This window comes from Thermobia domestica, chromosome 13 (genome assembly GCF_964235325.1).
Source record: "Thermobia domestica chromosome 13, izTheDome1.hap1.1, whole genome shotgun sequence".
NCBI classification, from domain to species: Eukaryota; Metazoa; Arthropoda; class Insecta; order Zygentoma; family Lepismatidae; genus Thermobia; species Thermobia domestica.
The window spans coordinates 129,577,156-129,598,709 of record NC_137466.1 but is presented as its reverse complement, the minus strand read 5'-3'; the positions used below and the strand labels follow the sequence as shown (position 1 = coordinate 129,598,709).

Here is a 21,554-nt window from a genome sequence, read left to right as displayed (position 1 = left end):
AAAATATATTTAAAACAAGTCTTAAAAGATACACGTGTTTAAAACAAACTTTCTATAACGTATACAAAATTTGTTTTAAACAAAATCAATTGTTTAAAACAAGTTTTAATCTTTTGTTTTAAACATTTTGTTTTAAACAAAACAACCCTGGCTGCAGCGTGGGAAAGATTAACAAGTCAAGCTCCGAATGCCATGGTCAATGATGCATAATTACGTTAAATAAATGCAGGGTGTGTAAAAAAGAATGCACCGACGGAAAACGTAATATCTCAGCAACCACGAATCCGAAACGAAAGAAAAATTATGTGATAAGGTGCAATCTAGAGTTTTATATGGTTGCCGCTAAAGAAGGGTGTCCTTTTAGAGGCCATCCGCCTCCTACTCTGAATTTTAGAGTTTGGGGGCAATAATGCAGATTTAGAAACGTTTTGCTAAGCAAAGTCCAATGGAACAAATTTGAGTTCTTACATCGAATAAATACGGATTTTGATTAGTTATCATTGTTTCCAATCCATTTCCATTAGCAGTAAGGAGGTACAGGGCTATATTGTTCTTTTGTATTTTTTTCTATTTTGTAGAACAAGGATTCCAAAGGTGGCTCTGCTTTCGAGTTTCGGATCTGCTTAAAATTCTGGAAATTGGGCCTAAGCAACTTTCTAGTTTTCATCATCTCTATGTCATCCGTATTTATTTGGTGTAAGGACCTCAAGCTTGTTCTGTTGGACTTTGCTTATCAAAAGATTTCCAAAAGTTCCTTACTACCCTCAAAATCTGAAATGCAAGGTAGGGTGGGGACGGCTGCCATCCTGCACCCCATTGACACCCTGTCTAGCGGCTGTCATGAAACTAGTCCACGCTGTTTCAGGTGGTTTTAGTTTCATTTATTTTGAACTCTTGGCTGCGAAGATATTAAGTTCTGAAATAGAATTCATTTGCTGAGCAAAACTGAACCTTGTTAAAAATGGACTTGGATCCATTGTGCTCTGAATGCCCCAAATATTACTTTTCTTCAATACAATTATTGACTTAAAAAACAACCAATACATCGGTTTGCAGAAAATATTCTAAAGTTAGCACAACATGAAGTGTGCTTTAAATATTACTTTTCGAGAATGTATTACTTTAAAATAATTATATTAGCATTAATGTTCCAAAGTAGCAACCAAATTTTGCAACTAAAATTACACCCGCCTCCAGGTGATCAACTGAGTAAAAATTATGCACACGTATGTTTAATTCCGATAACAGTATAATTATTTGAGTCAAATGCCGCAAACAATGCCATGTTAAATCCAATGGTCATTCGAAAGTCATTTTGCAAACCACTGGTGCTACACAAATGAAATTAGGTAAATAAAAAAAGTGTTGTCAGTAATAGCTTACGGTAATAGAAAGTCAGCATTTTGAACCTGATATGGGCACTCAAAAGTAATTTCCAAAACTGCTGGTGCTACAAAAACGAAATATGGTATATTAAGGTGTATTATCACTAATGGACAACAAAAATATTAAATTATTATTTTTAGAAAATCATCTTGAATTATATGGGCAACAAAAATTCATTTTAAAAAAACTATATAAAAGCCATTTTTTAGTGAAACGATTTTATTTCTGTTATCACTGTTGCACTAAACGGTATATTCATAATGAATCTGTAATACCGGTTGCAAGTAAAGAGCAAAAAAATTTTAAGAAATGAGTTATTACATGATTTTTAAATATATGTTTCAAATCATGTTTTAAACTGTTCAAAATGTTTAAAACATGTTTTTTTTTGTGTGCTTATTAAAACATTTTGAACATCTTTTTTCATGTTTTAAACACATGTTTTGTTCTTTTTCTCTTTTTTTTTAAAAAAAAAAACTTTTTTCAACTCTGAAGTGTACCAGTCAACGCTTCCAAAGGCAGTAAGAATATTCAGTACTATATACATCCTCTATTTTATGGAAATGAATTGTCTTACACTATTATAATCTAAATTGTTATTAATTTAAAAACCTGCCAATGTGCTACGACTTCCTTGGCGTTCAATTAAGTGTGTCGTCAGCCAAAAAAGTTTGAGAATCACGGCATGAATGGAATCTAAACTCGAAATAATCCCTATCTTCATGTGCCCGACCTTGATTCGACACTTCGTTCTCGAGTTACGATCCTTCATTTTATCGTTCCGACCTACTTTCGGCTGCCTATAGCTCCACAATCACGCATTTGTGCATTCATGTTGATACATATTTTTTTCCCATGTTTTTATGTGAGAATTCATTTCCCAAAGATTTTTTTTTGTGTGTGTGTGTGTGTTGTTTCTGAACATCCGAATATTCTGTATACAGTTATACGTGTTGTGTGTATTATAGTTATGGAAGTTTCAATATTAAATAATTTTATTGGGCATTAATTTGTTTGGCTTTGCACAGATTTCAAAAACTTTTACTGGTAATACAGTGAAATAGTCTATCTCTTCCTAGAAACCTCTATAATATGGACATATTTTTTGTCCCGGATATTACAGGACAAAATCATCCCTTTTATGGACGTTCTCAAATACGGACATGTACAGCCTTCCCTTTCCCTCAGAATTATAGTAACCTCTTTGTAACGGACAGGAATTATTTTCATTTTGTCACACTTGACGTAAAATATCTTCTGCAATCTGACAACAAATGTTAATTGATTCAGAAGGTACAGGGACATTTCGAACAGAAACTAGTGTCCTCAGGATGTATACGGCTCCAAAAAATTCATTAACCGTCAAGGTAGGTGAGTTCTATCTAAATTTTCAATATTGAATAATAATGTTGCATATTTTTAATAAGTTGGCTTTACTATTAGTACAGTCATTTTGCAAATTAAGGGATTCTAACAGGGAGACGAAATGTGCTTGGAAAGATAATTACCACTTGTGCAGTATTTGCAATACGCGCTTATACATCCCCAAGTGATACTTTTGTTTCTTTACAGAGAGAGACCTCCCCATTAAGCTATATTTTCATTTGTAGATAATGTATTTCAAGTGTACTACATACAATTAGTATATGGCTATGAGTAGAGTGACTAATTTTTATAATCCATCTTAACCGACACCTTTCTACTTATTACATTACTTGGAGAATATTTATTTATTTGCCTGTACATAATAAGATATATTTCAAATTCACTTCGTTACACTAAAGAGTGCAGAAAAATGAAGGTACTTTTAGATAACATATCAATTCAAATTCTGAAATTTAGAATGATGGTTCATAAAAAAATATAATGTTTAATTTAGGTAAATATTATATACACATTATTTTACTATTTAAGTTTATTTCTCTGAAAGAAAAACAATCCTCTTCTTTGTATTTACAGATGATATCAGATGGTATGTTCGTAGCTTCATTATTTGCTTCAGCAATACTTCATCTTCAGTTCGGTTCATCTCCTCTATACCTGTACCAATTTTCTGTGGAGACTAAATATGGATATGGACCAAGACTTCTAGGCGAAAACTCTCCCAAAGGTATTTGCTGTAAATGATAATAAATACTAATGATTATTGAAATAATGGAAACATCTTCTTTTTGCAACACGTAAGACATGTGATGGTAACACTGATGATGCGAATGGAGCGCATCCCCATTGTTAGTAGATTGAGATGATTATTTTCAGTTCGCCAAGCGAGGCAGAACTCAGGTGTCTGTTGGGCGAGCAGACAATGTTGATGAAAAATGGAAGATATCTCTGAGTTTCAAAGAAATCAAATTGTGGATGCACAGTTAATTGACACATGTATCTAAGATGGCCAATGTGTTAGGTAGATCGTGAGCAGCAGCATTCAAATTGATGACGGTTTATGGCAGAACGATATCAGCAAGAAATAATTGTGGACGGAAGAGTAGTCACAGTGACAGGAATCGATGAACATTCAAGCGGATGTCACCAAGGACCGTAGAGAGAGCGAATGCGGCATATGTGACTCCATAGCTCAATCAATTCCTAGAATAACCTATTCTGACATTCACAGTCTGAATTGCTTAAACTGAACCCTCACGTCCGGGTTGCACTTTCAAAGCCGATTATCATTTCATCAACGCTTTAGCACTAAGAAAATGGTGCTGAGAAAATGGACTGGAAACCATAATATGGTCCAATGATTCCTTTTTTTTTTTTACCGTACTTCCATCAGCAGGCCGTGTTTATGTATAACGCACGTAAAAAGATGTTTTGGCTCCGAGATGTCTATTATATATCGTGAAGCACGGAAGCAATTCTGTGATCTGTGGGTCGCAATTTCTTGTTATTCCGTGGGTCACGTGATTAAGCTCAAAGGTCGCATTGCTGCCAATGATTGTGTGGATATTTTAGAAGATTACCAGCCAATGACAGAATTTTCCAGGATGACAAAGCACCAATTCACACTACTTGAACTGTTGAGGTGTGGTTTCGTGACTATCGAAATGAACTACACCAGCTTTGCTCCGTCCAATCCCAGACCTGATTATTATTTTGAACATTTTGATAGTTCTGAAGCTCAGAGTGCGGAGTAGATATCATCCGTCCTCAGACTGTGTATTGACAATTACATTGACATCTTTCTCAATGAAAGAAATGAGTTTCAAATTGTAAAAAAAGATACCGGATAGCCTTTAAGGTATTGCAGGCATGGACCACAGAGATACGCAGTTGATAAAATGCTTGATATACAACTACAATTATCGTAGCAGAATACACCTTAATGCACAGGCCAAATTTACATGATCTGAATTCACACTGACTGCAGAGCAATCTTCCACGCCACCTGTCACGAGTCGACAAAACGTTTAATACAGAAGATTTGATACTGTTTATCGCAGATTTATTTTGCAATTAAGCGTTCCGGCTTCCAATTAAAGAAGCTTGCTCGTGAAACTAATTTTTGCGGATTACAACGCTATCTATCACGAATCGAGAAAACTGTTTTGAATAAAATTTACTAATTTTTCCCGTAAAATCTAAATCTACAATAAAAAGTAGGAGCCCCAGTTAAAGTTTAGTTGGGCGATGGTAGGCTAATTTTATCACAGACAAATTTTCCCCCCTACAAAATGTTAACATTTTATTTCGAACATTTTTTCCATCCGATGATAGTTTCTCTAGATATTTGGCAGTCTCAAGTTAAAAATCACTCAGTATATAAACTGTATATTAAATATTTAAAATATTTACTCCAAAACCAAGAAAGAAAATTAAATTCTGTCCTGGCTAACTTAGTAAGGTAAAGTAATTTGACATTAAATTTCACTTTTCTTACATACTGTAGAACGGGTTTAAAATGTACAGTTCCGGTGCTCGATGGCAATGGCAAGTAATTTAAGCAAACCTTACCAACATTTCACATGTGATTCATGAATATATGAGGCCTCTCGGAAAACTATCTGACCTTTATTTTTGGAAAAACTACATTGCGTAGGTTGGTCAAATTTTGCGTCATGGAAGAGGGGTCCGTGATGTTTTAGCCTGCAGATGGTGTTACTTTCATTTGCATCTTTTATTAGAGAAGATTGATTATGTTGGGTCTCTTTTATGATCTCGGCTCGACTAAAATGGTAAAGACATAGATGTACAGATAGGACTCGAGAATGAAGTCACAATCGACTCCATTGATACATCCAACCTCATCAAGGCCTGATAAAGCTCGCGAAGACCAGAGAAGAATGATAAAATCAAACTAATGTTGATTGTCAATGTTCTTTGATTGCCGAGGCAATATGCAACATGAGTACGTATAGGCAAAGACGTAAAGGTACGAAGAAAGAACTTCTCTTCAGACATTTCCCGTCGTCTGTGTCACGCTCTTGTTCTCTAGACTCCAAAGCCCTTAATACTGCATCAGGATAATGATTCAATTCATGCAACTCAAGTGGTTGTTCTTTTCACCACAGCACTAAATTTCGATGTTTCGTCAAGCTAGGTATAACCTCGTGAGACTTTTGGCTCTTTCCAAAATCAAAGAAACTAGCTTTCGCACCCGGGAATAGATCTAGTGCAACGCGATGGCTGCTCTCGTAATACTTTCCGATGAGGAGTTCCAGACCTGTTTCCAGCAGTAGAAAGATTATGCATGGAAGCAAGAGGGAAGTAGTTTGAAATAGATTAGGGCGAAGAAAACGTCAGGTGGGTGTATTGGTTTTCCAGGACCATGGTCGGATACTTTTCCGACAGGCCTCGTAAATATCAATTTTTACCTAATTAGTGAGTTAAAATTATTTTTACTACTTCCATGATAATTTTGCACTTGCATAAATTAGTATAGACAATACTCTCATCAATAAAAATAAACCTCTAAAGGAATTTATTCTTACAGGTGTCTCGCATGCAGATGAGCTTTTTTTCCTGTTTCCTCATGCCAATCAAAACATCAGACTACAATTGAATGACTCCGAAGTATCTACGAAAGATAGGTTACTAACGATGTGGACGAACTTTGCTGCTACTGGGTAATACATTATAAACTTTGAATTACGCATCACTGGAAATTATTATAGATCGTAGCCCGAATCACAAGATTTTAAAAGATTCTTTGGTAGTATTTACTCAGAAACTTGAGTCACTGCGTATTTCGAGCACCCTATTTTTAGAACATAAATTTGAAATTTATTTTTGTTTCGTATATTTTACATAATTTTATTTTTTCAATTCAACTGCTGTCTATTGTATTTCGTCAATTCCACTTCAGGTATTCCATGGTGTTGTTCATTTACAACACCACTATCTATTTCTACAGAAATCATAAATGACATTACTTGAGCACTGGTGATGGCCTTCGTAAATACCTTATGAGAGGTCGTCGGTAATAGGATACTGTAGTATGAATATCAAAATTTGGTGTATACCGTAGCTTCATGGCAAATTTCAGTCATTTAAAATTCATGCGATTATTTGAGTTTCCAAAATTCTAGTAATCTTACTTTTACTGTTTTAATAAGTACTGTGTAATTGATACCGCAACATAAGATGCATGAAGGATGAATTGATCAACTATCTATTAGTCTTACAATGTTTCATTAATTAAGGACTACTAATGGAGATTGCTAGGTCTATATATTTCTACTTAGTATTCATTATGATTGTCATTGCAGGTATTGATAAGACATATTTGAGACATGTTACAAAACTCAAATACTAAAATAGAGATAAATTTTTAAATTACTAGAACAGGGAAGAATAAAACTATGCAGATACTAGAATATAAATAGATAAAGTTTCTTTTTTTAAAATGATCATACCTTATGCACCCAGATCTTTCTATGGTCAAAATTGATTTAAATTAGGTTATTAATAGTCTTCAGATTGTTGGATTTGATCCTATTGTATTTTTGTATAGTTAATGGAGAAAGTTTGTGTTTTCTTCATATTTTAAATAGCTATGAGCAAAAATATCATAATTTTATTGGATCTAATGTGTTTTAATTTGGGGGTTAGGACCTAAAATATCCTAAATTAGCTATTAGAATTTATAATGACCTAAATTGCCTTTAATAGTTATTTTGACTATTAAAATACTTTTAAAACATTTTTTAACGCACGAAATATCAACCGTAGTCTTTCATAGTCAACCAGTTTTAAGTAATGCAATAACAATGTTCCCTCTACGCGGCGTGTTCCCTTGTAATTTATGGTGGGTGAAGGTGAATAAGGTCACCTGATTTCGTGCAGATAGAACTAATGGGTCAAGTTTTTCTTAGAGACAATGTTTAGGAAAATTTTCTATGGAACCTCTAGGAAATAACAAGTATCAATACAACTCTTACCCCATGTGATCACATGATGTAGAACGCAGTTTTTCGGCATTTATAGGAATTTTTTCAGACGATGGAAAGAGGTTCAGAACAGAGGATCTTTAAAAAAGATGTTCAGTAGCATTCCAAAAAGTGGATTTCTCCTATTGACTAACGTGAAAATTACCGAAAACACAATAACTCAAAATATTTTCTTCCTCCGTGTAATTTTAGGAAAGTGAAGCGATGTTCGTGCTGTAGAAGACTTTGAATATAGGAAAATTTCTATGTTAGGTTCATTGTACTTTTAAACAGACTATGGTTGTGGTTAAGGGAAGTATCTATTAATATTTATATTTCGCAAGACTAGTTAGCTTAAAGTTTACTAAAATAGTGTTAAAAGGTATCGAAGTGTACAATAACTAATAAAATGCTAAAATATAATAAAAAATATTAAAATGTCATTTTCTGTGATGTAAAACATAAAATCCTAAATAATAGTTTTGAAAACATATGAAATCCTAAAGTGCATTTTTCTAAAATCCTAATTTAAACTTTTTGGAACATAAAAATCTGGAGCCTAGTTACCAGACACAGTATTAGTATTATGAATATTAGTATTTAGAAAAGGAAACTCCAAATTCATTTTCTGTACAGTCACTGACAAAAGAAAATACTATATATATGAACTTTACTACCAAAATGGTAAGTAAATATTGCATAGTGCACCTGAATTATTTAGAAAAGAACTCTGTACTTTAAGTTAATAGTTCTTTCATAAGATATTGTCTGACTAGATACAGTTTATCAACTGTGCTACATTTGAAATAAGATATAGATGGACCGCTTGGATGCAAGTGACGTAAGCAAAAATAATGCCTTCATTCACCTATATACATTAGTATCTTTTTAAAAATAATTTTCAAATAGGTTTTCTCGGGATTCGCCCGTTTCCTCCCACTTTCTTCATTCCAGCATTTCATTCGTTTTTTATCATTACCGTCACTTTTAGCCTTGCCGCCATAATCGTGGGACGTAAAACTTAAAGATTTCATTTTTAAATCATTTTCATCATTTTAAAATCATTTTCAGTGAATCGCTTTCAGTCTTTCATATAATCGTACATATTGTCCCCTTCCTCTTCAATGTGCTGAATTTTCAGAAACGTTGAAATACGTCTTACTCTGATTTTAAATTATATACGTACTTAATTCACGTCTTTAACTTAAGTAAATCCCCACATATACCACTTTCTGAATAAATAAATAAATAAATCTATATATATAAAAGAGAACGTACAAATCCTTTGTCCGCTCATCACGCTAATACGGCTGAACCAATTTCTTTTATTTTTGGGGGGTTATTAGGATTTGGACCCTAGATGGTTTTTATCATATCACTTTAACACTAGAACGCCCAAAGGGATCAATTTGATCCTTTTGTGAAATTCATTTTTTCATATCTACTATATTTTAAGGAATTGAAATGTGGCATTACCTGACTTTTCCTAAATTGTTGATGTGGCATAGAGAAAAAAATGATATTGTGGTTGTTCAATTTAATAATCTGTTATCGATCGATTTACCTTAAACGCCCAGGGGATCAAATTGATCCTGCAGTTGAAAATGTTAATATACTTTCCCGTATCGACTATTATTTTGCTTTTCCCTGAGTAGCTTTCAGTTAAAATGATTTAATTTATCAAACCAAACGTTACGAAATCTTCCTTTCCGGTACAAGGATATCTGTTGGGTACTATTGAGTTAGAATGTGCCGTCATACCGTCATTTGTCATTACGTGGTAGTGACATGGCAGCGTAACATTCTATGGGAAATTCCAGGGCCAACACTTCATACCAGAAGAAATGTAAGTAGTGAATCTGTGTCAAGTGCATGGCACTAATTCATAGAAAAACGCATACTTACCCACATAAAAAACTACCGAAACAGAAGCGCGTTATGTGCTGAAGAACAATACCTGGTTACTAAGTTTATCGGAACTCGAAGCTTTTAAAGTGATTCTGTATGCTAGTGGCGTTAGTGGCAGTAAAAACGTTGAGGTTCATGCAATGTGGTCGAAGTCTTGGGAATTACCATTTTGTCCCGAGACTATGAGCAGTAATCGATTTTGCGAAATAATGAAGTTCCTAAGATTTGATATTAACGCGGACAGATTGATTCGCCAGATAAGTACGGGCAAAAATTCTGGCTGGCTGTAGATATAGATGCGAAATATATTTTGAACGGCTTCCTTTGCGTTGGTAAGGAGGAAGAACGCCCTGCAAATCAAAGAGTTCCGGAGTACGTTGTCATGCGTCTTACGGAACCATTTTCTGGCAAAGGTCGAAACGTTACTACAGACAACCATTTTACGTCACTAAAGCTGAAAATCTGAAAGAAAAGTCATCTACCATTGTTGGGACAGTGAATAAAAGTAGAAGAGAAATACCGACAGAAATTAAATCAGAGAAAGCACCTTTGAACACCACAAAGGTTCTCAAAAGCAAAGACGTAACAATGACCGTTTATCAAGGTAAGAAAAGTAAGAATGTTTTGATATTGAGCTGTCTTCATGATACAACGGTCATAATCCTGAAACCATTGCTTATTATAATGGAACGAAATACGGGGTTGACATTGTAGACAAAATGGCCAAGCAATATACAGTGAAAGCGTCATCAAGAAGATGGCCAATTCATACCTTTTATAATATACTTGATCTTGCAGTAACTAATGCAGTTGTAACACAAAGCAGTCACTGGAATGAAGATATCACGGGAGGAATTTATTCAAGGCTAGCAGAAGAACTCCGGACAGAATACCTGCACCTTCGGTCTGAGGATTCAAGTGAAGCCACATGAACAGAAGACGACATAGATTTAAATTCAGAAATCCGCGTAAACGACGTAATTCCCAAAGACTGCCAGTAAACTGCAAGAGACACAAGACGTCTGCAAACTGTAGCACTTGGCAGTTTGTGAAAAATGTGTTTGTAAAGTAACTTATAGATGTAGAAAATGTGTGTAATCACGGTGATACCGGGGCAGTATTCAGTACCATATTCGTGAACAAAGATGAGGAAAGTTGTAAGCAGAACTATAAACAGAAGTAGTTACAGAGCTTCCGAAATAAATTTTGTATTAAGATGTAAGTAATGACTACTATGTACTTATGTGGTAAACACACCAAAAATTTGTATGTTCAGATTATACACACACACACACAACACAAACATATATATATATAACTTGCTAATAAAACTTTATTGGAACATGGTTTTGTTTTTCTACACAGTGAAGAAAAAGAAAAAACTCGAGTAGTGTTTGTTAGAAAGGTAAGTATGTACAAAAAGAAGCTAGGGATCAAATTGATCCCTACGGGCGATCTAGGTGAAACGAATGTCCGGGCGTTCTAGTGTTAATTTTCAATTACCATTGTCTTGAGATAATTGACCATTCAGGTGTCCATTACGTACAAATCCTTTGTTAGTTCATCATAGGTATAAAAATAAACGTATTTATATGCAACCCGCATGACCGTGTCACTCGGCGGGTTAACATAAATGACAGGCGTTATAATGGTTTTTATCATATCACTTGAAAGCGAAAAAGTAAAAATTATCTAAGTAACAAAGTTTATTGCGTTCGGGGGTGACCGCAGCGAAGCGGGGCGGGTTAACATAAATGACAGGCGATATAATGTTAACATTTACTGCAATCTTCTATGGTTTTTATCATATCACTTGAAAGCGAAAAAGTAAAAATTATCTAAGTAACAAAGTTTATTGCGTTCCGGGGTGACCGCAGCGAAGCGGGGTGAACGCTGCTAGTAAATAAATAAATGTCAATGTCAATATAAGTAGGGGCCTATAGAAGTATTTCCTCTTAACTGCTTAGGAGTGGAACTTTCAAAACCATATAAACACCTCTTCTCTTATTGTTAGATGAGAGTTTAGAAACCAAATTTCACACCTCCAAGTTAAGCGAGTCTTCACATTAGGTACTTTTTCAATAAAGAAAGGAAATTGGAATATTATAAAAATGACTATACTTCTCCACCTTGGAAGTGGAATTTTCGAAAATGATTATTACCTTAATTTTAATCAAAAGTTTATATGCCGAATTTTGAACCTTCAGCTTCAAACGAGAGTTTGTGAATAAATAAAAGAAAATTTCAACATGGTTGAAATTACTCCATTTCTTGCCTTTGGAGTGGAATCATCAGAAAAACTGAAATACTGCTTCCTTATTTTAAATTAAAAGTCTATATAGGTCCTATATTCTAATTTCAGATCTCCAACTTATTAAAATTTGACTATTTTTCCCCTTTAGAGTGGAATTTTCGAAAACGTTGAAGTACGCGTTTTCCTTATCTTTAAGGAAAAGTGCATATGCTGAGTTTCAACGCTCTAATCCGAGAGATTCGTGAAATACACTATTCTTGGGAGAAAATTTGAACCTCCTTAGAATGAATATTTCCAAAAATCCTTCTTTATCCCTTATCTTCGAGACAAATGGAATATTCAAAATTTCACGTTAATATTTATAATAGTATGACCTGAGCGATAACGAGTCACCTACTTGTACTACTCTTTTATAGAATAGTACAGAAGTATAGATTATAAACATGTACAGTATATCAAAATGTAAAATCTATAATATATTTTTCTAAATGTTGTAATCATGATTTACTTTCAATAGTAACATTAATAAGGTATTTGAAAAGTTCAAAGATCCGAACTTTATACACTCAATACATTAATTTCTCTATAATTGCAGTGATCCGACTCCTCAAACGTCAGACCAAATTCCGATTCGGTGGAAAAGAGCAGATGCATCCAACGTACAATACTTAAACATTGGAGAAAAATTAGAGATGAAAAAACACCTGTACACGCCAGGAGCCATTTTGTTCGAATTAGTTCGTCGATGCTTAATAGGAAGATGTGACGGAGATCGTCCCACAGTTTAACATATTGTGTAATAAAGGTTGAGTCGATTCAGTTCAAACTGTAAGATTATAGAACTTACTGTACTGTATTTATGAGATAAATATATTGAATTGTTTCTAATTAAGCATACATGATATAAATAGGTATGTATGTTGATAACATACATGTTAATAAATCTTTATAAAGCAATATTTTTAATAATTTCTCCCAAAACACTATTCCCTTCTTGTAAAATCAAAACTCTCTTTCCGCTGTGGCTTTGGTGCTCGTACTCCAGGATTCGAGTCCCGGTGGAAGAGCAAAATAATAATAATAATAATAATAATAATAATAATAATAATAATAATAATAATAATAATAATAATAGTAATAGTAATAATAATAATAATGATAATAATAATAATAATAATAATAATTTCACAATTATAATAATTTCACAATTATTCACTTTTATTAATCATCCGTCTCTTTTAGCCTAGGGCATAGTGTAAAACTTTAAATTAAGAGTTCATTTCATTTCAGAAATTACTCAAGCCCACATTTAAAACATAAATCATTTGTAAGACATCATCATAAAACATAAGATACATTTGTGTGTGTGTGTGTATGTCTACAATGTAAATTTCAGGTTTGACTCCAGTTACATGATTAAATGAACAAAAATAAAAGGTAACACAGTGAAGTAGTTATAACTAAAATTTGTAAATGTATTTATGTATCAAGTTTTTGAAGCACTTCTATTATACATAAAAAATAAGACAGGCTATATAATAACTTCAAAAACAGCAGAATATATATATATATACTATATTTTCTTGCTTCTAGGAATTGTTAATGGATTATGTTAAGTCTGTGTATAGAATGGAATCCAACTAAGGATCTCTCACCAGGAGTAGACAATAGCTACAAGAGCTATAACACAAAGCTACACTTAATCATAACAATGGGTAACCCAATTAGTACAGAAAATAACAATAAATTTAGATAATATCGTTATTTATATTTAAGTGATTAAATCGAATTAATCAATTGAAAAAATATCTTATGAGGGGGATTATGGTAGTTGTCTATCTTGAGTATCGAGATTCTAGTAATGTTGAACCCTGATCTAATGGGAAATTTCCATGATTTGTTAGCAACCTTGCCTGGTCGTTGCATTGTACAATGGATTATATGTCTTCAATGACATTAGTTTGCCACTTTTCTGACAAATGACGTCTTCAGAGCGTGCTTTGAGAGGAAGTTTTTTCCCTTTTTTAAGTTGCGGCTACTTAACCTTGAATATATTTTTTTCTACGAGCACATTTGTATTACAAAAGAAACTATACGAAGAAAGAAATACACGTGTTACGAAATAAATAAAATTATATCAACTGAAACCCGAAATTTATTACCTACTAAAACTCGAATAGATTAATTAATTACAACTAATACAATACTTATTTTGGTAATCATTACCCATCATGTTTTGATTTGTAGACTCTCGACAGTTTTGGCTTGTGAAAGGGACCGGGGATCGCTCACTTCCCCTTTCAACATGGGCAGTAGCGTAACTAGAATTTTCCTCAGGGGGGGCCAATGAAGGGCCCAAGAAAATTTTGAGGGGACCATCTCCAATGAATGAATTTTTTTCATATATATATATATATATGTAATGTATGTGTGTGTGTGTGTGTTTTCAAGGTGAATGTTTTCATCTTTGTTGTTCATGATTTTACTCTTTTACGGTAAAAATGTATGAATTTATTACTACTTCAAACAACTAGGATACATTAATACAATTGATTTCCAATATAAGTAATAATTTAATCGCTGCATTTAAAATATGTGTGGCTGGTAGATTTAACTGGAAGCAGAGAAATACATTTTTACAGGTCAAGAAAATAAGTCGAGGTTCATGCCTCTACTTAAAAGAGGATCTTTCTATTCTTGTGGGCAGCAGCAAACTTATCAACAACTTCTTCAAGATCTAACGATTTAGCAGTTTTCTTCAATATAAAGTAATCCTAACTTTTTCATCCTACCATCAGTCATTGAGTTGCCTATATATCTTTAATCTTTTCAAACATGAGAATGGCCTTTCACACGTAGCATTAGAAACTGATATAGTCGCAGAGATTATATCTAACTTGTTGGTTTCTAGGAATGCGTTTTTGTAGATGCAAGGATCAACGAAATTCACCAAAGAATCAACTTTGGTTTTTTCTCGTCTTCATACAACTTAATTGTGTTTGGGAGGATATTGAGTTTACATTTAAAGATTTCCAGATCACTCTCATAATACTGGGCCATATGCTCCACAATTTTGTAATTTAGAAAGTTTTCACCTTTTGGATGTAGAGTAGTGATTGATCTAATGATTTTGCTACATGATCCAAAGCGTTTTTCCGTCTCAGTGATTGCTTTATCAATAGTAGGCAGAAAAATATCTCTTAGTATATTATCTTTAGAAAATTCGTTTTCTGCCTCCAATGAAGGAAGATATTAATCCAAAATGAATTTGTGAAATTTTGATGATGAATGTCTAATTCGTTTCCACGAGGAACCCCTATAGCCTCTGTTTCCGGCTCTGGAATTTCAGGACCATTTTCTATGCATATCCACAAATACTCTTGATAAATTTGTTCGAATGTTGTTCGTTGAGAGTCATATTCTCCAGACCACATTTTCCACAGCGTTTGAACTAGTGAATCTACAAGAATCAAACCTTCCGACATGTCTGCATCTACTTAAAATAAGGCAAAGCTCAAAGTTACAGCATGGCAGCAGTAATATTAAATTTTATCCGAGAACATTCCATCTCGTATAGATGATATTTATTTCCCGAATGGAATGATGGAAGTAAATAAATATCACAAGTTCCATATTTGGTTTAATACCGCATAATAATATAAATAGTTTTTTGGTAGATAAACTGTATTATTAATTATAATAATAAAGTAAATTGTAATGTACGAGGACAAAAGTGCTTATGAGACAAACGTCGCACAGAAACAGGAACTGAACTCTAACAGGAAAGTGATTTGCCGCTCCACCCCACTTTAAATTATAAGCCTTGCTCTTGAAGCTTAAGTTTCACTCTAAAGTAAACTGCCAATAATTATCATGTATTCTTAATATTTCAGAAAAATGTCAAAATTTCACGCTCCAAAAAATGGTAGCCTAATCAGTGACGAAACTAGACATTTGGTGCCCAGGGCAAATTTTGCGATTAGTACCCCTTTCATCTACATCCACACCAATAAACACACATATTAGTTTGCTGGCGCCCGGGCAACTGCCCCGGTTCCAGGATCTTGTTTTGATCTGGCCGTAGTTCAATTACTTTTGGTTACTTTTACCCTTGAGCTCTAAAACTGAGTAATGAATGTGCCTTTAAGTTATTAAAATGATGAAGTGAGCACTCTTTGAAGCAAAAAGAGGAAATATGTTTTTCTTTCCCTAATATCAAACAGTGTTAGAACAGACATTTAAATCGGGACTCCTTACAGCAAAAGAAGTATACATGGTCCTTTTCTTCCTTTCGTTTAATTACCTTCACTACTTTTTAGAATTTGACGTGAATTCAAATACACAAACACTTCACACCCACAACGAATGGCCAAAGTTCAGCGGTAGAACATCAGCGTAAGATTCGGAAGATGGTGTGATTGATCCCTCGTGGATAAATATTTCAACTGAGGAGATTACCAAGATTCTTCCTCGGTGGCCCTATTGACTAATTTCTCTTATTTATATCCTCTGAGTCTCGGATGTTTCAAACCCTTAAAATAAATTCAAATGTAGTTGAAATAACGCTACTACCCTGTAGTCGATACTAAATTAATATTGTAAGTTTTGAGACTAGATTTGAAGGAGGGGCATTAATTAGTATATCCTGTTGAAAATCCATGTCACCACTGAGTTACTGTTCTGCATAATTCCTACAGTGTAATTTTCTCAGAAATACTTAATGCTTAATTTTCTCAGGAATGCATATTTTGACGTAGAATTAATATAAATCTGTCAGGCACGTAGCCAAGGGGTGGGTCCGGGGGGTCCGGACCCCCCCCCCCCTTCAAGACCAGAAATTTAAAAAAATTGATGAAGGATGAAACAAAAAAGAAACGAGAAATAGGAAGAATGAGAGTTAAAAATAAAAAGCGAAAAATAAAAATATTTTTTTCATTATCGCTTCTTTGTAGATCAAACATGTTATTTCAGAAACGGTTTTCAACTGCTCCTTTAACTTGTCATTTGGAACAGACAGTAGTTGACGGAATAATAGAAACAAAAAGTTATGTGGAAACCAAGTTCTGTTAACATTTGATTCAGCAGAGAAAGGAACGCAGATATTATAAAATATTTTACATTATTGGACACGTACTTTTTTTTTTTTAAATAGTTGAGGTCATAATGAAAGGAAAATTGTTATATTTGAATGAACCGAAGAAGAAATATAGATATTGAAAAATCTTTTAAAATGTTTTTAATATACTTTTATTCGAGATTTCTTCATAGTTTACTACTAAAATACTTACTAACATGTCCTCATTTTCTTGTCCTAACAAACCAATATGTGTTGCTGGTAAAATAGTTTAGATTGATCAAGCCCCTGGTGTGATAACTAGGGATGCGCACAAGACGAGTCGAGACAGGATTTTCCTGACAAACCTCGAGTCGAGACACGGCTCTTCCAATAGAAAAATATATATTTTTCGAGTCGAGTCTCATTTTTACAGTACATTTTCGAGTCGAGGCAGCCATAGGTCTTGTCTCGTGCGCATCCCTAGTAATAACCACAATATTTCATGTCACACTGCCCCCACACCCTCCCATTACGAAATCCAGACTAAACGAACCAATGTATTTACCAATAAAAGAGTTTATAATAATCGAACTCTGGTGTGACAACCAGAGTATTTCATGTCTCGGACCCCCCCTATTACGAAATCTTGGCTACGTGCCTGAATCTGTGATAAAAATTGGTATTCACTGACTGAACTTACTGAATAGAATACCTGTAGTCCAGTCCCACAAACATCAGATAACAGGATGATACAACCTGGTCATGGGAGTAACTACACTTTTACACAAAACAGCATTACTGCCCGACCAAGTTGTATCATCTCGGTATCTTACCTGATGGTTAGTAATCAGGAGATTGTTGCACTGGCTCTGTGATAAATTTCGGAATTTCTCTAGTAGTAGCAGTTTTGGGATTAAGCTACAGTTAAAATAGTTTAAAAGAAAATACTTCTGAAAGATTCATTTATAAAGAATCACTATTTTTGTTAGCCTCATTTCCCCAGGCTTTAGTTAGTAGAATAGGTCCACCAAGCGCTGACTCCGTTTTCCTTGGAGATCACTAATATTGCTTATTAACATCGCAGCAGAAGGTTTCTACTTAGTTGCCACGGCCAAGAGCGTTAGGAAATTAGACGTACTAGAGAAAAGACCAGAAGGTAGGCGAGAAGGAGAATCAGTACCAGTAGCAAATAGTAGGTGTTGGTAATATTCAGTATCTTAATTTTCCCGAACTATTGGGATACGAACAGCAGAGAGAATGACAGAAATAATAAAAACTTCTGCCCTCTTCTTTTACTGTATATTAAACAAGACGGCTCGATATTATTTGATAATAATGATAATAATAATAATAATAATAATAATAATAATAATAATAATAATAACACCAAACTATTTAATGAATGTTATGCATTTGTTCTATGTCGCCATAATCGATGGAAATTAATTACTTAGTGTACGAAGACTTCTTTCGTCCAAGACGAGTGTAAAGTTTTACTGCAGTGCATGCTATTTGTAAGTAAGCATCTCTTATTTTAGTATGATTTTTAACATTGAAGCAAATCAGAATGCAGACTGATTTTGCTTTTTTGTTCTTTGTTGAAAACAAAGAAGACAACCAGATAAGGGACAGAGGTTAAAAGGAAGTTCAGATGCTGAGGTCAATGCATGTACCTTACAGATTTAGATAAAATAGATCTTGCCGTACTACAAACAAAAAGGAGCCTCAAGATTTTTGCTCGGAACGCAGACTATTGCAACATACGATGTTCTGCAATTGGTAACTTTGTTGTCGAGATATTTTTCGGTAGAAGTTTAACTTGCGGCCACTGTTAACTCACCGTTTGTCGACCTATAGCAGCATCACTCTGTGTGGGGGGGCCGCTAGGGGGGCCGCTAGGGGGGCCAAGATTTTGAGCAAGGGGGCCTGGCCCCCCAGGCCCATCCTTGGCTCCGCCACTGAACATGGGGGAAAGGATAGTTGTTAGCTTTCTCACCTCGTAATGAGAAAATTCCCGGTTCAAGCCCTGTGTTGACCTTCTTGAATGATATTTTTCCAAGTTACTTCCTTCAATGCCTCCAACTGAAAGCCGGAATAGTATCTATACGTAAGACCTGTCGGTTTCCCTCAATTTCCTTTCTATTATTATTATTATTATTATTATTATTATTATTATTATTATTATTATTATTATTATTATTATTATTATTATTATTATTATTATTGCTAAAAATGTGCAAAGCATATACATTAATTGCGCCCGATAAATTTTGGCCTATTTTCATTTAGCTTACTCAACATTGTGATTTACATAGATCTACTACTTGAACTAAACAGATTTCTTGTAAATGATGTGCAAACAAAATGAGACTTATAGCACATTTTGTCCTGTCAGTAGTTTTGATTTTTATGCCGTGAATGGATTAAAAGCAATTTACAATGAATTCGTTATAAAGTTCAAAGTTTCCATTTTACCTGAACTTCCATCATTGGAGGATTTTGATCCAACCCGAACAGTGGACAATTGGTTTCGGTGCTCAAACTACAAGACGTACTGCTCCTTTATGAAACTTCACTTGTATTGCCTTCAAATGCTACTATTATCTTTAAGAAATAGATTGCATACTAATTTAAGCTTGTGCTTTTTATACCAGTAACAGGCACGTAGCCAAGGGGTGGGTCCGGGGGGTCCGGACCCCCCCCTTCAAGACCAGAAATTTAAAAAAATTAATGAAGGATGAAACAAAAAAGAAACGAGATATAGGAAGAATGAGAGTTAAAAATAAAAAGCGAAAAATAAAAATATTTTTTTCATTATCGCTTCTTTGTAGATCAAACATGTTATTTCAGAAACGGTTTTCAACTGCTCCTTTAACTTGTCATTTGGAACAGACAGTAGTTGACGGAATAATAGAAACAAAAAGTTATGTGGAAACCAAGTTCTGTTAACATTTGATTCAGCAGAGAAAGGAACGCAGATATTATAAAATATTTTACATTATTGGACACGTACTTTTTTTTTTTTAAATAGTTGAGGTCATAATGAAAGGAAAATTGTTATATTTGAATGAACCGAAGAAGAAATATAGATATTGAAAAATCTTTTAAAAGTTTTTAATATTCTTTTATTCGAGATTTCTTCATAGTTTACTACTAAAATACTTACTAACATGTCCTCATTTTCTTGTCCTAACAAACCAATATGTGTTGCTGGTAAAATAGTTTAGATTGATCAAGCCCCTGGTGTGATAACTAGGGATGCGCACAAGACGAGTCGAGACAGGATTTTCCTGACAAACCTCGAGTCGAGACACGGCTCTTCCAATAGAAAAATATATATTTTTCGAGTCGAGTCTCATTTTTACAGTACATTTTCGAGTCGAGGCAGCCATAGGTCTTGTCTCGTGCGCATCCCTAGTAATAACCACAATATTTCATGTCACACTGCCCCCACACCCTCCCATTACGAAATCCAGACTAAACGAACCAATGTATTTACCAATAAAAGAGTTTATAATAATCGAACTCTGGTGTGACAACCAGAGTATTTCATGTCTCGGACCCCCCCCCTATTACGAAATCTTGGCTACGTGCCTGCCAGTAACTATAATTGAGGACCAAGACACCTATGAATCAAACTGAATTTGTATTATTATGGCACCTGATTTTCAAAACTGGCTCCAAGGTGAGAAGATAATTTCACGAGCTCTGCATACATCATAAATTTAAGTTCATTTGTAATATTGACATGGTTTGCAAGATGCTGCATTTTCTTTTAGCAAAATGCTTGAGACTTCCGTGATTTGCTTAAAAAAATAAAAATCTCAAAATACTAATGCAATGACCATGCTCTAAATGATGAGCACCTTGATAAAATCGCTAATGAACATAAAACATGCAAACTTTTGCGAAATGAAAACTTTGTTATTTGCACAATGGTGTGAGGAGTTTCAACACTTCAACGATGTTACGTAAGTTTCTTTTTTCTTAAAATAAGCTCTTCCAGACGAAGATCTTAAAAAAATAAATCATTTGCTGAAAAAAGAAGAAAGCAAAACTAAGAAATGATGATAGCAATTTTGGCATCTAAAACTGAATATGTAGGCCTATAATTCTCCAATATATAACTCGAGACATAAAGAATTTCTAGGCTTGTGTCGTGAGAACACTTAAATACAACGTAAATGAAGCAGTTAAAGCATTAAAAAAATGAACGAAAGAAAAGTTACTGGCCACCTCACTAAACATTCTCGCTCACTTTCCTAAATTAAATCATCTCATGGTGCAATTGCTACTGTACTGTTTATATACGAAATATAATCAAAGTAAAATAAGTCGTTTTTGAGAAAAATCTTCCGTAAAAAGTATTCATTTTCAAGACTAAACTATGCCGTGTGGATTTTTTTAAACGAAAATTGACTGACGCCATACTTGAAATCCTTAATCAAATATTGGTTTATGAGGTCTAAATATTTTATTTTTTTTTCAGAATTTCGCATGTATGGGGCTGTATGTTTTTTCACTCTCCAGTATAGTACCCTTATTTTGGGGGCTAAGACAAAAACTTGAAATTTTTCGCCGG

At 34.0% G+C, this 21,554-nt stretch overlaps 1 protein-coding gene across 1 annotated transcript in view; it reads left to right on the top strand.

Moving 5' to 3' along the window:
- The window catches only part of LOC145668501 (juvenile hormone esterase-like), a 71,544-nt gene extending 58,740 nt beyond the window's left edge, over positions 1–12,804 (top strand). The window contains exons 8-10 of the mRNA XM_081736460.1: positions 3,346–3,496; positions 6,320–6,452; positions 12,512–12,804. Of these exons, the coding sequence (XP_081592586.1) occupies positions 3,346–3,496; positions 6,320–6,452; positions 12,512–12,704 (477 nt within the window). The 3' untranslated portion in view covers positions 12,705–12,804. The remainder of the gene's footprint in view (positions 1–3,345; positions 3,497–6,319; positions 6,453–12,511) is intronic.
- Positions 12,805–21,554: the final 8,750 nt, after the last annotated feature.